We start from the raw sequence: 20,820 nt of genomic DNA on the forward strand, positions 1-20,820 counted from the left end.
AGGTTTAGCCAAATCGCAGTATAAGCGCTAATTACTTGGATACGTATTCCATGAAGGAATACGTAAAATTCGATAATACGTCTTCGGGGTTGCAAAGCCGCACGGTTAGAGCTGATTTGACATGTAGCTTTGATGCCTTTCACGTTAAAATACCTTGATTGTCTAACATTTACATGTAACCTTAACTGCCTTTTTCTACCAAGAGTTTGGCGTAATTTTTTTTAACATCATGATAGCTCCGTTTGATTCACACTTATGAAAAAAAAAGATTTATTTCTATATATATATGTTTGGTGGCTGCATATCGGCCTTTGGATTTTAATCCAATGATCTGAGATTTGCAAAAGTTTAGCTTTCTGATAGATAACTTAGGAAGCTCCTAGACCTTGCGATTTAAAAAAGAAGTCCTAGATTTTCTTTTAAAATAACTTCTGAATTTTATAATAAATAATTCATTCATTCTTACCATGAAATCTTATTATAATATATAAGATAATCTATACTTCGTTCATCCATTCAGACCTTTCACATTGGGGGCTCATATCCCGCATGTGCGCATCGCGAGATTAAATTGCGCGCGGGATTGATGGTGCGGAGTCGCCTTTCTCTTTTTTTTTCTTTTTTATGTTTTCTTTTTGCTTTTTTTCTAGGAAAAAATAACCTCCCACACATTTTATTTCTTATTTTAAGGCGCGGAAAATTGTGATAGGTACAGAGAGTTAACTATAATAAACTTTTAAAAATTTAAGATTTAAAACTTTTTAACTCAAGATTTCAAACTTTCGACGTAGGTTTGAAAGCTTTTAAGTCAAGATTTGAAACTTTCAACTCAAGAATTTTTTTTTTGAAATTTTCGCTTAGATTTGAAAACTTTCAGGTCAAGATTTAAAAATTTTCAACTCGGATTTGAAAACTTTCAGTTCAGACTTGAAAACTTTCAAATCGGATTTGAAAAATTTCAAATCATGATTTGAAACTTTTAACTCGAATTCGAAAACTTTCAACTGAAGATTTGAAACTTTCAACACAAATTTAAAAAAAATCAAGTCAAGATTTGAAAACTTTTAACTTAAATTTAAAAATTTTCACTCAAAATTCAAAATATTCAATTTAAATTTGAAAATTTTCATCTCAAAATTCAAAACATTCAACTTAAATTTAAAAAACTTTCAACTCAAATTCAAAACTCTCAAGTCTCAACTGATATTTAAGGTGAAAGATTCAATTTATAAAATATCGCAAAAAAAAAATCATGCACGTGCGTGGAGAAAAGAAAGGGAGCGGTTTCCATGAAAAAAAAGGAAAAAAGAGAGAAACTAGCCGATTTCTCTAAAAAAAAAGAGAGAGAAATTAGCGCCGTGGCCGTTGGCATCGCAGACACTGCCAACACTTACACGCTAATTAGCAAATTTGTTCACATTAGTCATAGACCCCAAATTTCTTATATGCATGAGGCAGTCATTTTTTTTTCCTTTGCAAAATTTCAAACGCGTGTTGATGTGTCGCTGTTTGAGTTTGACTGTGAGTCTCTGACTGCTTTAGAGGAAGGCGTTTCCTGCCAAACTGGAAAGCACATCCTAGTCGACATATCCTTTTTAAATTTGATGTTGTCCACGTTCAAATATCTTGACACTGATATGTCTAAACCTTATATACCTTTATTCCAGCAGAGTTTGGCATGATTTTTCTGTTAATAACTAGAGTACTTCAATATGAAAGCTCCTATTGGTTCACACTTACGCAAATCAAGCATCTCTTCAAGACTTCAAGACAATAACTTGACTAGTCGGCTACTTAATTAGCCATCCTCTCATCATCCACACATTCAACCATTTCCAGAGATAAGTTGTCTCTGAGAATGGTTGAATAAGATGGCCACGGTTGGGAAATGTGCAGGGGAAGATCAGTTGAAAAGTACAACACTGAATTATTGACTTCTTATAATAATCCTGCACAGTGGAGTCCAGCTCTACACCAAGATATCTAATCCCCTAGTAGTGATGATTAAGCACTAAACATTATTGGTTAACAAATCTTCCAACATTGACACTATCTTCCTTGCTGTTACCAAGTCAAAGACCCCATCATCCCCTTAGTGTTCTTATTCCAAGCTTCATTAATTTTCCTTGGAAAAGAAATTATTTGAGCTTCTCATTTTCTCAATCAATTCCATTTCAGCTAGCCTGCAGCTACCATGCAATTGCTTCCAAGCTGAAGCCAAGAACAGCAGCGATGGCGCAATCGCGTTCACACGCCATGGCCGCGTTCGCCTTCGTCGTCGTCTTCCTCCTCTCCGGCGCGCCGGGAGCCCGGTCGCAGCAGCCGTACGGCTCGCAGGTGGCCGACTGCCCCAACAAGCACAACGACACCGGCCTCCTGGGCTACTTCTGCAGCAGCGGCGGCGGCGGCGGCGGCGCGCCGTCGTCGTCGTCGTCGTCGTGCCAGACCTACCTCACCTTCCACGCCACGCCGCGCTACCCCGACCTCGCCGCCATCGCGTCGCTCCTCGGCGCCGACGCGTCCAGCCTCGCCGCCGCGAACTCCGCGGCGTTGCCCACCGCGGCGCTCGCGCCGGGCGCCAAGGTGCTCGTCCCGGCGACCTGCTCCTGCACGGGCGCCGCCTACTACCAGCGGAACGCGACGTACGTGGCGGTCGCCGGCGACACGCTGCTGGTGATCGCGAACGACACGTTCCAGGGCCTGTCCACGTGCCAGGCGGTGCAGGAGCAGGCCCTCGGCGACGCGCCGGCGAGGTCGCTCCTGGCGGGGCAGCGCGTCACCGTGCCGCTCCGGTGCGCGTGCCCGAGCGCCGCCCAGGCCGCCGCCGGCGTGAGGTACCTGGTGACGTACCTGGTCGACGAGTTCGACGAGGTGGGCGCCATCGCTGCGAGGTTCGGCGTCGACGCCGGGAACATCTCGGCGGCCAACGAGATGGCCATTACTGACACCATATACCCTTTCACAACGCTGCTCATCCCCGTCAAGTCCAAGCCCGACGTGTCGCAGCTCCGGTCGCCGCCGCCGCCGCCTCCTCCGCCGCCGGCGGCGCCTGCTCCGACCACGAACCGCAAGAACCACACCGGAGTCTACGTCGGCATCGGTGCGGCCGCCGTGGCTGTTCTCGCCGTGGTCACCGCCGTTGTGGCTGCCCTTGCTGTGAGGGCGAGGAGGCAGCGACGGCGAGCCACCGCCGCTGTCGCCGCCGCCGGAGGCAAGGGCGGTAAAGGCAACGACAAGGCGTCGCCGGCGTTCACCGGCGGCGAGGTGTCCGTGTCGATCAGCGAGGCGTTCTCGGGCCTCTCCGACATCAAGTCCTCCCTGAAGGTGTTCACCTACGCGGAGCTCGCGGCGGCGACCGACGGCTTCAGCCCGGACCGCCGCGTCGGCGGGTCGGTGTACCGCGCCGTGTTCAACGGCGACGCGGCCGCCGTGGAGGTCGTGGACCGGGACGTGTCGGCGGAGGTGGAGATCATGAGGAAGATCAACCACCTCAACCTTGTCAGGCTCATCGGCCTCTGCCACCACCGCGGCCGGTGGTACCTCGTCTCGGAGTACGCCGAGCACGGCACGCTCCGCGACCGCCTCCTCGCCGGCGGCGGCGCGCCGCCGCTGAGCTGGTCGCAGCGCGTGCAGGTGGCCCTCGACGTCGCCGAGGGGCTCCGCTACCTGCACGGGTACACGCGGCCGCCGTACGTGCACATGGACGTCAGCAGCGACAGCGTCCTCCTCGCCGGCGGCGCCGACCTCCGCGGCAAGCTCCGCAACTTCGGCGGCGCCAGGGTCATCCGCGGCGGCGGCGGCGAGGCGTTCACGATGACGAGCAACATCGCCGGGACGCGCGGGTACACGGCGCCGGAGTACCTGGAGCACGGCGTCGTGTCGCCCAAGGCCGACGTGTACTCCCTCGGCGTCGTGCTCCTGGAGCTCGTCACCGGCAAGGGCGTCGACGAGCTGGAGGCCGACGGCGCCGGCGACCCGTTCGCCGGCATGAACGCGCTGGCCGGAGACCTCGACGGCGGCAGCGAAGACGACGCGGCGGTGACGAGGAGAATGGAGGAGTTCTTGGACCCGGCGATGGCGGCGACCGGGAGCAGCTGCCCGCGCGAGGCCGTGGCGATGATGGTGAAGCTGATCGAGAGGTGCGTCCGCCGCGACGCGGCGGCGCGGCCGGGAATGGGGGAGGTGGCGCAGCATCTGCTGATGTTGCACGGCGTCTCCGGCGACGGCTGGCACAGCTCGCTGGAGCACTACCGGAGCTCCGGCGGCGACGGCGGCGAACAGCCATAGTTCATAGCGGTGGCTAAGCATCAGAGACGATTAAAGATACTTATTAGTAGGATTTTAATTTTTTTTGAGATGAGAAGATACATAGGATGCAATTAGTTCAGTTCATATTATCAAAGATGATTTCACCGTCATTTCAATTTTTCAGCCGGTATAAAAAACAGCAAATGTATTTAAGTGCTCCTATACTTATTTGAAAAAGAATGAAGCGTATTTACATTCTACTATGGGTATTATGGCCCCCATCGTTTCGCTTATTGGTACAAACGAAAAACAATTTTCAATTTGTGAATAAAACTTTTATATACACGTTCTTAGCGATCTAAAAGCAAAGCTGAAAAATAAACTTCTATGAAAAAAACCTCAAAATCAACTCCAAATTTAAGGATGAAAATTCAAATTTTAGCTGATAAGCATGAGCATAAGCGAACCGATGGCCGCCTATGTCGTCTGTGTCACTGTGTGCTCCCCCATATTTAAAATTCTAAAATCACACAACCTAACATAGGATCAACATGACTAAAATGTTTTTTTATGTAGTATCGTATCATATGAGTTGATTTTATGGATTAGTTTGTACAACAACTATCAAAATGTTCTTCGTAAAAAATAAATTAGAGTGCACTTGTGTTGAATATATTATAATATGTAATGGCAAGCAATTACTCCATTTATCAAAAAAAGTCAAATCATGTTATCCCCAAATTTGATTTTTTATGGAACAGAGAGATTATATATTATTGTTGGGATAACCTCGACGGTTGATTCAATGGGATCCCCTATGTCGTGAGTCTTGGAATGCACTTCATTATTCCTATGCCACCGTCCGTCCCTAAATTCCGTAACAGCATACTCCTTTCATTTCAAAATAAGATCATCTTTTCTCATTTATTTGTTCTTGAATAAGTTCATCTTTAAGCAATCACTGTATTAGTATTTGTGAAAGTAAGTAGAGAAAATGGAGGACAGTTGCATTGCGATTTGATAAATTAAGGGTAATATAGTCTTTTTATTTTTTTTATTGATATGTGTAGGACGGTTGAAAAATAAACTTTTTTTTTTGATGAAGTTCTACTCCTGCCCATTTCAAAAATCTGATGGCTCCGTCATCAAACGCCGCTTAAAAATTTAATTCCCTCTAAATTCTACATCTATACTATTTATAAAGTTACAACCCATTACATTCTAAAATTTAACATGTAAAGTTATCACATCATCATCCATTAATAATTATTACCACATCAATTTAAATGGTTTATAGCCTTTTCCAATGATCGATTGAAAATACAAATTCTATACATTTACGTCGTCTAGCTATATTACACGTTACTTTTATTATAATCATATTAAATTTTTACAGTAACACACAGGTTCTCATCTAGTTAAGTAGATGTTCATGTCAGTTAGTTGGTGCCTAATTTTTACTAGCAATTTTAGCTTGCTTATAGGGAGGGGGTTACGGGTTTTGTGGACTCACTGGTTGAGATTAAATCGAACTGTTGTTGAGCAGAATAAAATCACTACAACAAATGAACAGAAATCCATTGTCGTCTAGTCCGGTCAGGATACCTGGCTTTCACCCAGGCGACCCGGGTTCAAATCCCGGCAATGGAAGCTCTTTTTATTTTTCTATTTTTAGTTTTTTGCCTTTTTGGCATTTGTTGCGTTTCTGTTTCACCTAACACTCTGACTGTGAGCATACTGAATTTTTTTAGCACAAATTTGTTCATCTTATTAATGTATATGTGTTGCTGATTCAACTTTAAATGCCTATTTAGCATGGCTCCAGCGCCAGCTAGAGCTAAAATGAAAGTGAAGCTAGATAAAGTACTCTCATAAAATGAAATAAAAAGATAGAGCTGGGTTTCGGTAGTTCGGCTGTTCCACAACTATACTTCATATACTTCAGATCCAACTCCTGAGTTAAATTTTATGAGTTGAAACTCTATCAAATAGACTCTAAGATTGTGTTCGGGAGTGAGGATTGGGAACGTGAAGCAAAGAACGCAGCCTAAATGTTTCCTTAAACATTATCATAAAAAAGAAAAAAATATCACCAAAGATGTACAAATTTCGATGAGAATTTTCATCTTTTTTTGTCACTGTTTGTCTAATATTGCAATTCTCATCTCGGCCGTCCAATCTCCGATCCGACGACCACCGCTCACCGTTGTAGGGTTCAACGCCGCCGCCGCCGCCGCCGCCGTCTGCACCCGCGTCAGCGCTCCACAAAGCAACCCGGCTGCGGCGGCGGCGCCACCCACCTGCTTCATTGCTCACTCCGGCGGCGATGGCCGACGACGTCGCGCCGCGCACCGCCTCCGCCTACCTCGACCCCTCCTACTGGTTTGGTTCCCCTTTTTTCTTTTTCCTTCTCTTCTCTGCTCGCGGCTCGCCGGCGCGGCAGCGGATGGGTCTCGCTGATGTGATGGCTGGCCTGTGTGCGCGCGCGCAGGGACGAGCGGTTCGGGAAGGAGGAGCACTATGAGTGGTTCAAGGATTTCTCCCACTTCCGCCACCTCCTCGCCCCGCTCCTCTCCCCTTCCATCTCGGTTCGTCTCGCCTCCTCTCTTCCCCCCACGAATCCCTCCTGATATCATCTTTGGGTGGGGGGAATTTGTTTTTTGTGGGTTCTTGAAATTTGAAGTCTGGGGGTGAAATGAAATCATCTCGAATTCGTGTTGCGCTAGGTTCTTGAGGTTGGGTGTGGCAACTCGCGGCTCGGGGAGGAGCTGCTGCGGGAGGGCGTCGCCGGCGGCATCACCTGCGTTGACCTCTCGCCCGTCGCCGTCCAGCGGATGCGTGACCGCCTCGCGGAGCAGGGCACCGAGGGTAAATTTTTCACTGGTTTATAGTCGTTATGAATCACTAAAATCTGAAGAAATTGTTTGTGGTCCTTACCAATGGCACTGCCATTTGGGATTTTGGGGGTGAAATGTTGGCCTTCTGCTTCTTGCAGGTGTGGAGGTTGTGGTGGCGGACATGCTTGATCTGCCGTTCGATCGTGAGAGCTTCGATCTCGTGATTGAGAAAGGCACCATGGTATTGGTACTGCTGAGTTTGATGTTGCCATAAGAAATGAAGATTCAGCGTTCATGAATGCGAAAGGAAAAAAAAACTTAGCATTGAACTTAAACACTAAGATTTATAGGAGTCAGGCATCCAATATATGACCCGAAAAATCACTGATAGACCATGGTGTGTGCTGTGTTGATTGCAATTCAAAGAAAACAAATTAACTATAAACCTTACTTTATATATAAGTTAACATAAAAAATGTTTACTTTTGGATATTTTGGAAATGCACATACAGGGAAAGGGGACCGGTCCAACACTCATGCTTATAAATATTTCGTCCTTTAGAACAACTCAATGAGATGCTTTCTGTGCTCACTTCATTCTGAGACCCTTGTCCATCATATAATTCAAATGTCGTGAACCAATGCTGTATCTTTTTGTCAGGACGTATTATTTGTGGACAGTGGTGATCCTTGGAACCCAAATCCTACAACAGTGGATAATGTGATGAAAATGCTTGAAGGTATCCACAAGGTTTTGAAGCCTGAAGGCATATTTGTATCAATTACCTTTGGACAGGTTATTGAGATTCCGATTCATTATGTCTGTTATCTGTATTTGATTTCTGGTTTTTCAGTATGATATTTGTGCATGCTACAGAAATTCTGCAAATATGTAAATACCCATTATGTATAATTACATATATATGACTATATTAAAAAATGATAGTTGCCAAAGAATGTTTCCAGAGGATTATGGAACTAATGTAACTTACCTCACTTTATGGCTTATTCGTTCATCTAATCTTCTCTTTCTAATATTCTGTTTATCTAATCTTATCTGGCAGCCACATTTCCGTCGTCGATTTTTTGAAGCACCTGGGTTTACATGGTCTGTTGAGTGGAGCACCTTTGGTGATGGCTTCCATTATTTCTTCTATATTCTTAAAAAGGTTTAATTGAAAAGCATTCCTTTGATTTCTTGGTCCTCATCAATTCGGTTAAGAGTTTTGCACTGTAGATGTTATGACTCCATTAAAAGTTTTGCGCTGTAGAACCTAACTCTAGATGAAAGTTGCCCTCCTCCTCATGGGAAAGTTCTATTTCTAATTATCTTTTGATTAATCTCCAGGGCAAGAGGTTGTTGGATTCCAACGGTAACCAACATACACAGCCTGCTGCTCCAAGCATTAATATGTTCCATGAAGAGCTTGAGAGTGAGGACTACATATTCCGAACAAATGTTGATGAGTTGTAACTGGCAATTTAACAAGTGCATCATCGGCTTGGGTGGGAGTTTTGATGAAGCTACTACACATCAAGAGAGACGTCCCGTCCAGCATCAACTTGGTAGATGAATGATCTTGGACAGATGCATGGAAAGATCTTGCTTGGTGCTGTACCATTGCCCTGGCTAGGGATTTCTGTGCCAGCTGAATTGACTAGAAAACAGGTACCTTTATCATTGTTCCCAGATTTTTAGTAAACCTTCCAAAGAAGTTCCCTTTTGTTTCCAAACAATGCACTTCTTTGCTACTCCCTCCGTTTCATATTATAATTCGTTTGACTTTTTTAAATTCTATTTTTTTAAGTTTGACCAAGTTTGTAGAAAAATATAGTAACATTTTTAACCCAAAACAAACATATTATTAAAATATATTCAATGTTAAATTTAATGAAACTAATTTGGTGTTGTTAATGTTGCTAGTTTTTTTTTATAAACTTGGCCAAACCTAAAGAACTTTGACCAAGTAAAAAGTCAAACGATTTATATGAAACGGAGGGAGTACTAAAGTAGCAATGATGTTATCTGATGCTGCAAATATGCCTTCTGACGGTGTCAACTGTGGCCTAGTTTGGCACGTCCAAAATCCTGGTCTATCCCATGGGGTGAGTAATTTGGTTCAATTTCCTGGGCATTTGCAAGCTAGGCCTTCAGTTTCATGTTAGGACTTGTCTGGAATTCATGGAAAATTTTATGGGAACCTTGCTTTGTTCTATACTCCCCACTACTAATGACCTACTTTGTGGAGTTCCTAAAAAATTATGACAGATGCCTTAATCAATGCTCCATTTATTTCAAAATATAAGGCAGATGTTTCATAATATAAGGTGTGCATGCATGTATTATGTTCCTAGAATACAAATTACTCGGTTACACTAAACACCCCTAAATCCATCATTGTTTTTGCATTAAAAAAATTATAATAGTCCCAAATTGTCTGCTCCAAATCACTAACTATTGCCGTTTTTATGAAAGAAAGAAATGACTGGTAAATTACTTCCATCCAGTGAAACTGGTACTATTTCATAGCATAAATCAAAACCTTTCGGGGAAAAAAAACATTTTAATAGCCAATAGTAATTTGCCTTGCTTTCAACTGTAGGATCGAACACGTAGGATCGAACACAAAGAATATGTAGAAAACAGCGACATTTATTCACCAAACAGCGACATGTTTTGTTATATTATATTGAATAAGTAAAACAAAATATGTAGAAAAAAATAATACTAAAAAAGGTCCCAAATACTACCCATCAAGTATAACATGTGAATGATTATTCAGACGATTAAATGGGATACGGCCAATTATTAGCTAAAAATGGAGTTTTGATTCGGGCGATCACGTTAACAGAACGGACCGTTTTCCATGGCCTTAAGGCTTACTCTCTCTTCAAAAAAAAATCAAATTGTGAAGATATAAAACTGAACAAACATTATGGGGAGGAAGTACTCCAGTAATTGCGAGGAATGCACCAGTCCTGGCCATGTGCTGGATCCATTTCCGGCCAGTACTGGCACACGTAGTTGTCCGGGTCGCAGCAATTGGTCCGTTCGAACGGCCAGCCGCAGTTGCTGCAGCAAACATTGTAGTTAGGGATGCAGTCGCCGCCGTCCTGAAGGAGCCTCCTTATCCCCACCTTCGACGCCAGGTCGTCGTCGGCGGCGGAGATACTGCTGCCGGTAAGGGCCGGCTCCGACGACTTCGCCGCCGCCGCCGCCGCCGTTGCCAGCAACTGCACCATGATCGCCACTGCCATCCTATTTGTCGCCATCTCTCGACCTCTCTCTGTGATGGTATTTGCTTTGGTTTGCATCTCCCCTCTTACCATATTGCGTCTTATATAGCCGTAGGATATATCCGAAAATATAACCATTTTTATAATAGTGACAAGTCAAATATTCTTATCTTTAATTATTAATATTAAATTTTTTAAAAAAAGATCAATCATGTAAAATTGATGTTACTATATTTATCATTAAACAAACTATCATAATATGTAACTTTTTTTATTTAAAATATCATATTATTGTTCAAAGTAACATCTCGGAGATCGTGTCAAAGTCCAAAAATACTTATATTTTAGGACGGAGGGATTATATCTTAAACAACTACTAAAAGTCATAACCGAGAGATATCATCAATCGATCTGATTATAATGTATTATAAGGCTATTTGGACAAGTGGCCATGATCCGATCATTGATACAGCTAGTGGCCTTGTCCTTTTTTTTTCTCTTTTTCTTTTTTCTTCTGAGGGAATCAATCGATGGAAGCTTGTTAATTAGATATATAGCTGGTAGACCTAACCCAACCATATGTGACTGACCTGTCAGTTTTATATGAGAACGTTCAGATCAACACATGCAATCCCTAAGAAGTCAGCAAGTCAATTTTGAGCAAATATTTTTACGAACTAATCTCTATCTCTTCTCTATCTCTACTATTATAAAAATTAAAGATGTTTTCACGGTCTGTCATCCGTGTTTGAGTCGGTTTTAATTTTATGTTTTGGTTTTAATCTATATATACCTAATAAATAAATAAAATAAATATTATAAATAAAAAACGTCGACTCCCCCCCCCCAAAAAAAAAACGTCCGACTCACTTCTGGTTTGTAAAATAAAAGTGAAAAAAGGCGAGAAAAATCCTTCTGTCAACCAAAAACCAAAAAAAAGGTCCGACTCCCCCCCCCGGGCAAAAAAAAACGTCTGACTCACTTCTGGTTCGTAAAAAAAAAGTGGTCCCGTAAAAAAAAAAGAAGAAAAAACATCTGACTCAGTCCGTAAAAAGAAAAAGAACGTCCACCTCAAAATCTATATACATAATAAAATGTCTACCCATACATTTTATCCTCTAACTAATTGCAAAAATCGATTCTCTATCCCTTCCCACATGATTTCTCCAATCAATTTAGCTTTAATTCACCGGATTTAATCTCCGAACAGTTGTCAATGATGGCGCGCCCGACGATTTTCCCCCCTTTTTATCCCAAGTATTGCGGATTCGCTCCGATTTTGAGAAAAATAGAAGGAGTAGATCAAGTGGATCAAATGCCCTCAATAAATTTTCCAGAGATCGAGTATATTTGATAGGGATGATCGGCTTTGTCATCATACGGACACAACTGTATTCCGTAAGCTAGAAGAGGAAGGCCGAGCGAAAGGAGATAGAACACAACGCTTCTTCAATTTATTCCTCAACTTCGGAAAAATCACCGAACTCAACACGAGGAGAAAAATCGTCGGTTATAAAAATACCGATTTAAAAAAACGTCCGACTCAACGTGAGATAAAAATCGTTGTATATAAAAAACAGATAAAAAAAGTCCTAATCCACACGAGAAAAAGCGGATCGAAAAAACTGTCTGACTCCACGTAAGAAAAAAACATCGTTTATAAGAAAATTGCTCCAAGAAAACTGTTTGACCCAACACGAAAAAAAAACGTGCTTATAAAAAGTCCGGTTTGGCACTGTGCAATGCGAAAAAAAAACTATCTGATTTCAGGAAAAAAAAACATCCGATTCCATGAAAAATAATCATATCGTTTGTATTGTCCATCATCTACTGCGTAGGTTTGGTTTTTCCAAAACGTTCATGGAATGTTCTGATGTGAATTCTTGTTTGGGCTTTTATTATCGGAACGAGATCAAATTGATCGAGGCTTGGGTCGGATAGGATCATCGATATGTTCCATCTCCTACACGCCTTGTGTTCCATGATCTATTCTCTTGTATTGGAGGTGCAGGAGAATAGATCATGCAATTATTAGACTACTTTGTTAAGTATAGCTAATATTCTTGATAGGTATCATATAAAAATAATTATATATTAAGAGAATAGTTCACGGTGGCTCTGTTTTGTCTAGACTTGACCATGCGAGATAGTGTAGGATTTGATTAATCCTATTATTTGTTGCAAGAATGAGACTGAAATAGTATTTCAAATTATATGTGTACAACCACATCAATAATTAAATTCTTTTGAGTAAAGGAGGCATAGGTAATGTTGCTATCGTCGAGGTTGGGCTATTACATTGAAGATGTTCTAAATTTTTTTATGATATGTCTTAACTGTAACGATCGATACAAACATTATCATTGACATGGTTATGCATGTGAAATGCATATTGTCATTGAAAATTTTTCACCCGTTGCAACGCACAGGTATTTTTGCTAGTATATTAATAAATAAATCTGAAGCAAACCGCCCAACAAATAAAATATCGACTAGAGCAAAGAGGGACTCCCATTGGTAATAGATGAGGAGATATTTGATGCACTAAAAATTGGAAAACGCTAGAGTTGACTTCAACTTTAATTTGAAAAGGAGCGGTCGTTCGAGTACAATTTGACAACAACCAAGAGTTGTTCAGTAGATTGGCTGTTTACCATTTAAAAATAGGGTTGAGTTCGGTTTACACTCCTCAACCATCGCAAAAGTCCGATTTACTACTTAATACCGGGCATCTTACATCCTCCATTTTTTTTAAACTGGAGTAATTTTTACATCTTAAATACCTAATTCTCGGTGCAAGATCTTGCATCCTATTGGGTCACATGGCGCCCTATAAATCAGGCGAAGCCCCATTCCAAAATCTGCCACGTGTCTAATGAGATGCTCTAGTATAGTACATCTGTGAATGTTTGGGGAAAAAAGTTCAATTAGATTAGCCCGCCCTCTGAATTCGCTAGAAAGGTAGAGAGATTATCAAGAGAAGATGAAGGTGAACGCGTAGTGACGTAGCCTAGGAGGGGGGGAGGGGTGAATAGGCTTTCCTGAAAAAAATTACTCAAACAATCGCAGTGGTCAAATTTAATAGGGCCCGGAACTTCCTAGTGATAAACACCGGAACTTCCGGGTAGGTATATGTGGCCCGGAACTTCCGGAGTTCTTTAGCCAGGAAGACAGGAAAGAACAAAAACGACAGGGCATTTAAATCCTAGCAAAGTAACCTCAAGCACATAGATGCACATGATGTTGAATAGAGAATAAAAGCAGGCACAATCACAGCACAAGAGAGACAAGGACGATTTTTTCCTAAAGTTCGGATCACAAGGATCCTACTCTCCGTTGAGGTGCTCCACAGAGCCAGGTCTCGATTAATCCCTTGCCTCACCTGTGCAAAGATCCAGAAGAGGTTCATAGCCTTCAACTCAACACCTCTAAGTCATTTTCTAGAATTGAGTGACCACCAAAATCCAACTCAAAATTCCTTTTAGAAAAGACCACAAGTGCAAGTTGCTCTATCTAGGACAACCTCTGAGAACTTAGCACAAGAATCCTTACTCACTTACCTCGTTTCCTTGCGGAGGTGAGGAATACCTTCACAAACTTTTCCAGGACATCCACAAGATCTTTGGAAGCTCGTGGGCGACATCTAATCGTCTAGGAGAAGATCTCCAAGAGTATTAAGCTCAAGTGACAGCCCTCAAGGTATCCAAAGTGCTCAACCAAACCTAATCTTCACACCTTCTCCAAATCACTTCTACACTCTCATCTAATCTCTCAATCTCACAAGATAGGCTTTATATTTGAGTGGAGGAAGCAAAGGCACCTCGGGAGAGGCTAGAAAACCCTAGGAAGTGAAAGAACTAAAGTGGAATGGCAAAAGGGTGAGCTGGGGATGAAATCCATATATATAACGGCTAGATGACGTCACTAGCCGTTACTCACAAGTTTGAACTGGAAAGCTGTCCGGAGGTTTCGAGCCAAAGTGCCAGAAACTTCCGAGCAGCACTTAGGAAAATTCTCGCTACACCTAGGGGCCTGGAAGATCCGGACAGAACCTCCGGGTGGGACTTTCTGTCCCGGGGGAGAAAAATCATTTTCCAAAAATGATTCCAAAAATAATTTGACTCATAATAAAATAAATAATATTTATATATTTTTAGTAGAATGGATGGTCTAACATCATATCAAAAGGCAATGGCATCATCTTTTAAAAAAAATGAAAATGGAGGGAATACGAGTTTGTTGTCTATATAGATAGTGATATAAGGGAGTATCGCATTGCACTTTACTTCATGGTCATATTTGGTTTCGTTAGATTTACTTATATTGCAATGGCATTAAGCAAATTAACCCTTGCCATTAGTACCCATTTTTTTAACATGACTGAACGAAGACTCGGCCATTCAATTTCATCATGAATAATTAAGATGCAACCATGATATGCCACGCAAGTTTTTGTAAAAAGTTTGTAACAATTTTTTTAGCGTGTATCATTTTCCTTCTAACAGGTATAATTAGTTGTTTATTGAAAATCTGTTTTGTGGTGATAGAATTGGGTACCGATGAAATTTTTTTATTTTTTATTTTATTTATTACAATATTTTTTAAAAAAATTATTTGAAAAATTTACAAAAGTAGTCGCCCATCGTCCTCTGGAAGGGCAATTTTACTGATGTGACAGACGGCCGTTGGCCCTCCCATAACGGCTGGCCACCGAGGGCGCCGAAATTTTGCAGGTAACCCTCTTACCGCTCTTTGCTCTTGCCGCTTTTTGGGAGGACGATTTTTTAATGTGCGGGGTCGCCTGCAAAAGCGCTGGGAAGGTGGCCTGGCATTTTTACGGGTGGCCCTCGCCGCCGGGAAAAATGCCACCCCTGCCTGACATCAAGGCCCATCCACGTAGTTGGGCCGGGCTCAAGGCCCATTTAAGAGCTATCCCCACGAACAGAGCACACGCAGCTTGAGAGAGAGAAGGCGGCTCCACCTACCAGGGCCAACACACACCCAGACGCAAAATCGCCCTCCTCGTCGCCTGCCGGCGAGATGGCTTCGTCGGCGGCGGCCTACCTCGACGCCGACGAGAACCTCGAGGCCATCATCTCCCGCATCGAGCAGAAGTCCCGCAAGATCGAGACCCTCCTCAAGCAGTAAGCGCCCCCGATTCGTCTTCTCCTTTCTTGATCTTTTTGATTTGCTGGGTTGGAGGGTGACCCATCTGTGCGCGTCGCGGCGCGGCGCGGCGGCGGCGGCGGCGGCAGGTCGAAGCCGGTGGAGGCCCTCAAGACGGCGCTCGAGGGGACGCCCCTCAAGACCCGCGACGAGCGATGCAAGGTATGGGATTTGGTTTCCGCCATGGATTCTCTGAAGAGGCGCTGAATTTGGTTGAGATGGATGGATTTTGCTTTGCGGCGCAGTCGGCGAACTGGATCGTGGTGCACCGCGCGATGATGGCGATCAGGGACGTCGACGGCATGTTCAACTCGCTGGATCCCGAGTACTACGACATCCTGATGAAGTGAGCCGCGCATCCTGCCTTTTTTTTTTCTCTCTATGACATTTCCATTTTTTCATTCAAGATCCAACTGTATTGATCTGCCCGGAGTAAATTGCTGTGTGCGAAAATGTCAGGGTAGGGTTAGTTGTTTGGAATATGGGTGTTGGTGATGATCAATTTTGTTACTTTAAATTCAACATGTGGCATTGTAGCTTACAATTCTGTTCTAATCTTCGTTGGCATTGTAGCAGGTTTTTTTCTTGATATTTGATCTGCATATTAATTTCATGTTAACACAATTTATCTACTGTGGAAAACTGCGGTGTGCTATTTTGCTCCGCCGTTACTGTTTATATTTGCCAATTTGTTCGGGAACTGTGGAGTTTACAGGCCCCCCCTGGCGCCCCCCCCCCATCTCAAGACTGCAGAAATTGCTTTCCTATAAATTGAATTACTCTTGTTGTTGAGTTGCTAAAGTGTTTCAATCTGGTCTGCTTTCTTGATGTGTGTCGCTTATATACGATAGTTAAGGATGCAAGGAAACTTTGAGAGAACTGCAACAGTTCTACAAATTATGTTCTGCAGTATATGCATCAACAATGCACTTTACAATTGAACAATTATGGCCATTTGCACAAAGACTTGATGAGTAGTTAAATAATTTGGTTTTAGATCTAGTAAAGCACTACTTGTGTGCACTTTATGTTTTCATGCTTGAACAGTGAAATCAATACTGAATAGATATCTGTACTCCCATCTGCATTGCCACTTCACTCATCTCCATTTTTTCTGATGTTCGATTGAAAATTGCAGCAGCATTCTTCATATTAGCCATGTGGCATTTTTCTTATTTATTTTTACTTTATTTATGCCTAATTGTTGCTCATAGATATTTCTAATGGGAGTTATGTTGTCCCTGTGTGAACTGCGAAACGATATAGATTGTGAGGATTTCCTTATTTGCCCCTTGCCTTCAAACTCTACTGCAAAAGCAATGTGTTTCTGATATTCAGTCTGAAGATGATCTCCCTTTAATGATATACATTAATTGTTCTGCTCTGAACTTTGATATGCTGCAGGTACCTGTACAGAGGTTTGTCAACAGGGGATCGGCCAACATGTGACCAGTGCCTCAAAATTCATGAAAAACTCACCGAGAAAGCAGGCTTAGGATGTATATTGCGCTCACTTGCTGATACCGTAAACACCGTGTGAGTTTCATCTCTGTGGAGGGTGGGCAACACAAGGTTTTTTCTCCCAGCTGCCCCATGATATGAAAATATCTCATTAGGGCCAATTAGTTGTATGGAAAATTGTTGTCTAGATGATGTTGATTGTTATCCTCTTCCCTTTCCATTTGGCAGCTAGCTTCTGATAGAGAGCTTCCTTGTACTCTAGTACTAGAGTTGCTGAACTGCTGTACTACTAGTATATATATATTGTTGTTTCCAACACGTTATGTGGCATGAACTATGATAATGAAAATGTTGTGGTTTTCAAGTGAATTTATGTACAACCAGAATTGGCTGGAACTTGTTTCCCACTGTTCACCTTCCAACTGTTTTTCATGTATTACTGATGCAGAATGTGTACAGTTCTTAGTAGTGGTTACTCAGTATAATGTATCTGTAACCAATACTCCCTCCATACCCACAAAACAAGTCGTTCTGGGCTCTTATCCATTTTCACAAAATAAGTCGTCGTTCCTCAGCGGGGTTTAGTTTGGACGCGTATGCCCCTAACACGAGAGCCGAGCAACGAGCGGCGAGGCAAGAAACGAGGCGACGTGATTAATGCCGCCTTAAGCTGAATGGACGTGATTAATGGCGCTCGATCTTTCCTCTTCGTCTCCCGCATGCAGCACACGCTCGTCGCTTGCCGCTCGCACACGCGCATCTCTCTTCCTCGCCGCCCGGCTGTAGTTAGGGTTCAGAGCTTGGTCGTGCCATGGAGTACGTCGAGTCGCTGAAGTCCGTCGAGGTGCTGGACTCTGTCGATGCCCTGGACATCGTCAACGCGCTGGACTCCGTCAAGGGGCTAGAATCGGAGATGGCGTTGGACTCCGTCGAGGTGGCGTCGGACTCCGTCGAGGTGGCGCCGGACTCCGTCGAGGTGGTGCAGTGTCCTCGCTGCGGCACATTCCATGCTGGCGGCGTCTTCGGAGAAGCATGCTTCCAAGCTTGCCGCCGTGCTCGCAGGTGTGCCCGTTGTGGCCTTTTACATGAAGACTACGACCTCATAGCAAGGTTTTTTGCATAACATGGAAAAGTTTGATTGTGAGTTATACATTCCTAATGTGGAGAAACTTCAAATGGATGGTGAAACCATACTTCTTCCTGAGCACGTTATCAAAAAGTTGGACGAGATCTACAGTATGAAGGAGTTGGAAGATGCAAAGATGAAGCAAGAACAATAAGTTACATGTCTCATTCAATCGACCTAACATGCAAGCAAAAACTAATTTGCTGCTAATATTCTTGCTTCGGCTAGCATCTGCAAAGACTAACATGCTTGCATCATCTAATATTCTACTTCTAATTTGCTGCAAGGAGACTAGCAATGCATTCAGCAAGCAAGGATGCTTCAGATGAGATTTGCAATGGCAGCCGATCTTCTCTCTCTAGTTTTTCCTTTTGCATGTGAGGAATTTTGATCTTGTTGCCACCTTTTACTTTCATGGCTTCCTTCAAAACAGTTTGTAGTGTTAAAAACATTCTGTTTGCTTTCCATGGAGAGTACTCTAAGAATGCCTGCAAAACATGTGTGGAATAAATCTTTCACCGAGTACTCTAATTGTTGAACAAAACAATGAAACAAGTGAACAATGGATCCATTTACCTGTTCCACGGCTGGAACTAGATATTTTATTGTCTTTGCCTCCTTTTTGTATTGAATTGCTTGAATAGCTTGAAAAAACCCCAAGTCTAGAATGTTAAAATCTGGAGAATTGGATGGTTGACAAACTAGGCGAATGTCAAACCCTTCTTTCCTAGCAGCCTCACAAAAAACAGGATCATCCAATTTCAAATGAGAAGGTGTATTATCTTGTTGTATAAAAATTGGTTTGTTCACATCTTCTCTTGGCCATTTGGCTCGAATGGCAGGCAACACTTTGTTTACCATGAAATCTCTAATCACATCTCTTGTTATTGAAGTTATTGGCTTGATTACTAGTTCTCCACGAAGACGATTCTGACTACTTCTCACAGCATGTTCATAAGTGACAAGTGGAAAACAACCAATTTTACCATAAAAACACATTCTCCATTCCTAAACCTTGGCCGAGCACAAACACATAAGAACATGAGCCTAGGGATGTAATTCTTGTTCTTACAAGTGCGATGTGGTTCATCTTCCTCGGGTAACAAGTAATACTTCTTAGATTTTTGAGAGAGGTAGAACCATTTTTCATCAATGAACACATAGTCAAAAAAATCCTTAAATCTTGGATCACCAACCAAACTTTGATCAATCATGTCAACACACCACTTCAACCTAGTCTTCTTGTTAGCATCTGTGAGGTATGGTTTGATGCTACTAGAGTGCCGTCTAAGCAAACCTTTTTTCAAATACCTTTGTATCCTAGATTTGGAAATACCAAGTTTACTAGACACATCTTCTATGGTCATTCTTTTCTTGAGAGGAATGTTGCGCAATTGTTCCAAATCAAGAGGGATTGCCTTATGACCAGATCTACCCTTCTTGTGACTAGCAACCACAACCGGAATGTTATGAGCAAGTTGGATTTTACCTCGCTTTCATAAGCGCTGAACTGATCGAATGTGCACTCCAAATTGATCAGCAACCCTTCTTGTATCTTTCTTGCCTAGTTTCCCATTCTTGCTGTCCTTCAACAATGCTTTGTACACTTGTTTTGTGACTTCTTCTGTCATGTTCTTCCTTCGATGCTGTCCTTCAATAGGAGCTTGGTTATGTACAGCATGTTCTAGTCAAAGAAAAAAAACAAGCACATTCAAAAAAAATAGCCACTGCTTTAATAAAAAAATGAAAAAGGAAAGAACAAACTGAGATCAAGATTACCAGCGTGGTTTTGTAAAAAATCTAAATCAACTACACCAAATTCATCTAGTGGCATGTTCAAATCAAATCCTATCAGAAAAAGAAAAGAAAAAACTTAGAATAGAAACTTAGTTGATGTTGTTTCTGTGACTATAAAAAAAAGAAAGAACAAACACATTACCATTAACGTTGTGATCCTCCAATATTGGCTCGTTGAGATGGAAGGGAACATTGCCGTCCTTATCTTCTTCTAGGCGGACATTCAAATCAAAGCCAAAAACAGCTGGAACAGCCATTGCATGAAGTAGATGGAAACTCTCGCGGACTAAAAGTGAGCAGGTTAAGCATAGTAATGGAAAGAGAAGAATCCGTTTAAATAGGCATGGTGAAACTGAAACGGCATCTACCCGTGAAAAGAACGAAAATTATGCGCCCAAACGAAAAATACGCGCCCAAAAAACACCCGCGAGAGCGCCATGCAAAATCAGAAAAAAAACGGAGTGCCCAGACGAAAAAAACGAAAAATACGCACGCAAGCGCCATGCAAAATCAGCAAAAAAAAAAATCAGCCCACCAAGTATCTAACCCAAGCACTCAGCCTTCAAACCTCGCTGCACTAGCCATTTGAGCTCTGTTTGCTTCTCAAATGAATGCACCCGCACCCTCATTTAATAGGGGCAAACATGGAAGAATAGTCTCAAATTAATCACTCATTGGTAAGCACAATCTTATCCTAAACGACTTGTTTTGTGGGTATGGAGGGAGTATATATTTGCAGCTCATTGCTGGCAACTCATCTTTGTTTTCCAAATGTATTAAGGTGTACTCCTGTATTGATTAACACTATGAAGCACACATATATACCTTTCAAATTTTCAATACCTTTCAATGGCTGGAGAAAAAAATCGAAATGGATTTCTGCATGTGCTAGCATGCATATATCAGATATATGGATTCAGAAGTTTCTTGAAAATCAAACAGCATCCA

The 20,820-nt window shown here is 42.6% G+C and overlaps 4 protein-coding genes, 1 long non-coding RNA gene and 1 other non-coding gene across 6 annotated transcripts; 4 read left to right on the plus strand and 2 right to left on the minus strand.

Annotated features, from left to right (window-relative positions):
* Positions 1-2,128: 2,128 nt before the first annotated feature.
* On the plus strand, positions 2,129-4,511 carry LOC9272540 (lysM domain receptor-like kinase 4). The gene has a single exon (XM_015760158.3). The coding sequence runs from the start codon at positions 2,233-2,235 to the stop codon at positions 4,285-4,287; it is 2,055 nt and encodes a 684-aa protein (XP_015615644.1). The 5' UTR covers positions 2,129-2,232; the 3' UTR covers positions 4,288-4,511.
* Positions 4,512-5,824: 1,313 nt separating this feature from the next.
* Positions 5,825-5,898, plus strand: TRNAE-UUC (transfer RNA glutamic acid (anticodon UUC)). Its single transcript has one exon. It is a non-coding gene; the product is annotated as a tRNA-Glu (tRNA).
* Positions 5,899-6,546: 648 nt separating this feature from the next.
* Positions 6,547-8,878, plus strand: LOC4350724 (uncharacterized). The gene is made up of 7 exons (XM_015762557.3): positions 6,547-6,630; positions 6,740-6,836; positions 6,975-7,116; positions 7,244-7,326; positions 7,747-7,881; positions 8,150-8,254; positions 8,434-8,878. The coding sequence occupies exons 1-7, from the start codon at positions 6,575-6,577 to the stop codon at positions 8,557-8,559; spliced, it is 744 nt and encodes a 247-aa protein (XP_015618043.1). The 5' UTR covers positions 6,547-6,574; the 3' UTR covers positions 8,560-8,878.
* An 859-nt stretch (positions 8,879-9,737) lies between these two features.
* Positions 9,738-10,398, minus strand: LOC4350725 (uncharacterized). The gene has a single exon (XM_015762558.3). It carries the CDS (start codon positions 10,356-10,358, stop codon positions 10,020-10,022), a length of 339 nt encoding a protein of 112 aa, XP_015618044.2. The 5' UTR covers positions 10,359-10,398; the 3' UTR covers positions 9,738-10,019.
* A 4,876-nt stretch (positions 10,399-15,274) lies between these two features.
* On the plus strand, positions 15,275-17,318 carry LOC4350726 (actin-related protein 2/3 complex subunit 5A). Its single transcript, XM_015762546.3, has 4 exons — positions 15,275-15,466; positions 15,578-15,650; positions 15,734-15,834; positions 16,893-17,318. Exons 1-4 carry the CDS (start codon positions 15,363-15,365, stop codon positions 17,026-17,028), a joined length of 414 nt encoding a protein of 137 aa, XP_015618032.1. The 5' UTR covers positions 15,275-15,362; the 3' UTR covers positions 17,029-17,318.
* Positions 17,319-18,127: 809 nt separating this feature from the next.
* On the minus strand, positions 18,128-20,102 carry LOC136353929 (uncharacterized). Its single transcript, XR_010737474.1, has 5 exons — positions 20,015-20,102; positions 19,855-19,923; positions 19,565-19,759; positions 18,652-18,719; positions 18,128-18,563 (listed from the first exon to the last, which is right to left on the minus strand). It is a non-coding gene; the product is annotated as an uncharacterized lncRNA (long non-coding RNA).
* Between the last annotated feature and the right edge of the window lie 718 nt (positions 20,103-20,820).

The sequence above is a fragment of the Oryza sativa genome, chromosome 11 (assembly GCF_034140825.1).
Source record: "Oryza sativa Japonica Group chromosome 11, ASM3414082v1".
In the NCBI taxonomy this organism is placed as follows: domain Eukaryota; kingdom Viridiplantae; phylum Streptophyta; class Magnoliopsida; order Poales; family Poaceae; genus Oryza; species Oryza sativa.

What these genes read in the sequence shown, in the direction of transcription:
- LOC9272540 (XM_015760158.3), top strand. Translation starts at nt 2,233, where the DNA reads ATGGCGCAATCGCGTTCACACGCCATGGCCGCGTTCGCCTTCGTCGTC.
- LOC4350724 (XM_015762557.3), top strand. Translation starts at nt 6,575, where the DNA reads ATGGCCGACGACGTCGCGCCGCGCACCGCCTCCGCCTACCTCGACCCC. An exon ending in TACCTCGACCCCTCCTACTG is followed by an intron (nt 6,631 to 6,739) that starts GTTTGGTTCCCC and finishes GCGCGCGCGCAG; the next exon opens with GGACGAGCGGTTCGGGAAGG. An exon ending in CGCGGAGCAGGGCACCGAGG is followed by an intron (nt 7,117 to 7,243) that starts GTAAATTTTTCA and finishes TGCTTCTTGCAG; the next exon opens with GTGTGGAGGTTGTGGTGGCG.
- LOC4350725 (XM_015762558.3), bottom strand. Translation starts at nt 10,358, where the DNA reads ATGGCGACAAATAGGATGGCAGTGGCGATCATGGTGCAGTTGCTGGCA.
- LOC4350726 (XM_015762546.3), top strand. Translation starts at nt 15,363, where the DNA reads ATGGCTTCGTCGGCGGCGGCCTACCTCGACGCCGACGAGAACCTCGAG. An exon ending in ATCGAGACCCTCCTCAAGCA is followed by an intron (nt 15,467 to 15,577) that starts GTAAGCGCCCCC and finishes CGGCGGCGGCAG; the next exon opens with GTCGAAGCCGGTGGAGGCCC. An exon ending in CCCGCGACGAGCGATGCAAG is followed by an intron (nt 15,651 to 15,733) that starts GTATGGGATTTG and finishes TTTGCGGCGCAG; the next exon opens with TCGGCGAACTGGATCGTGGT.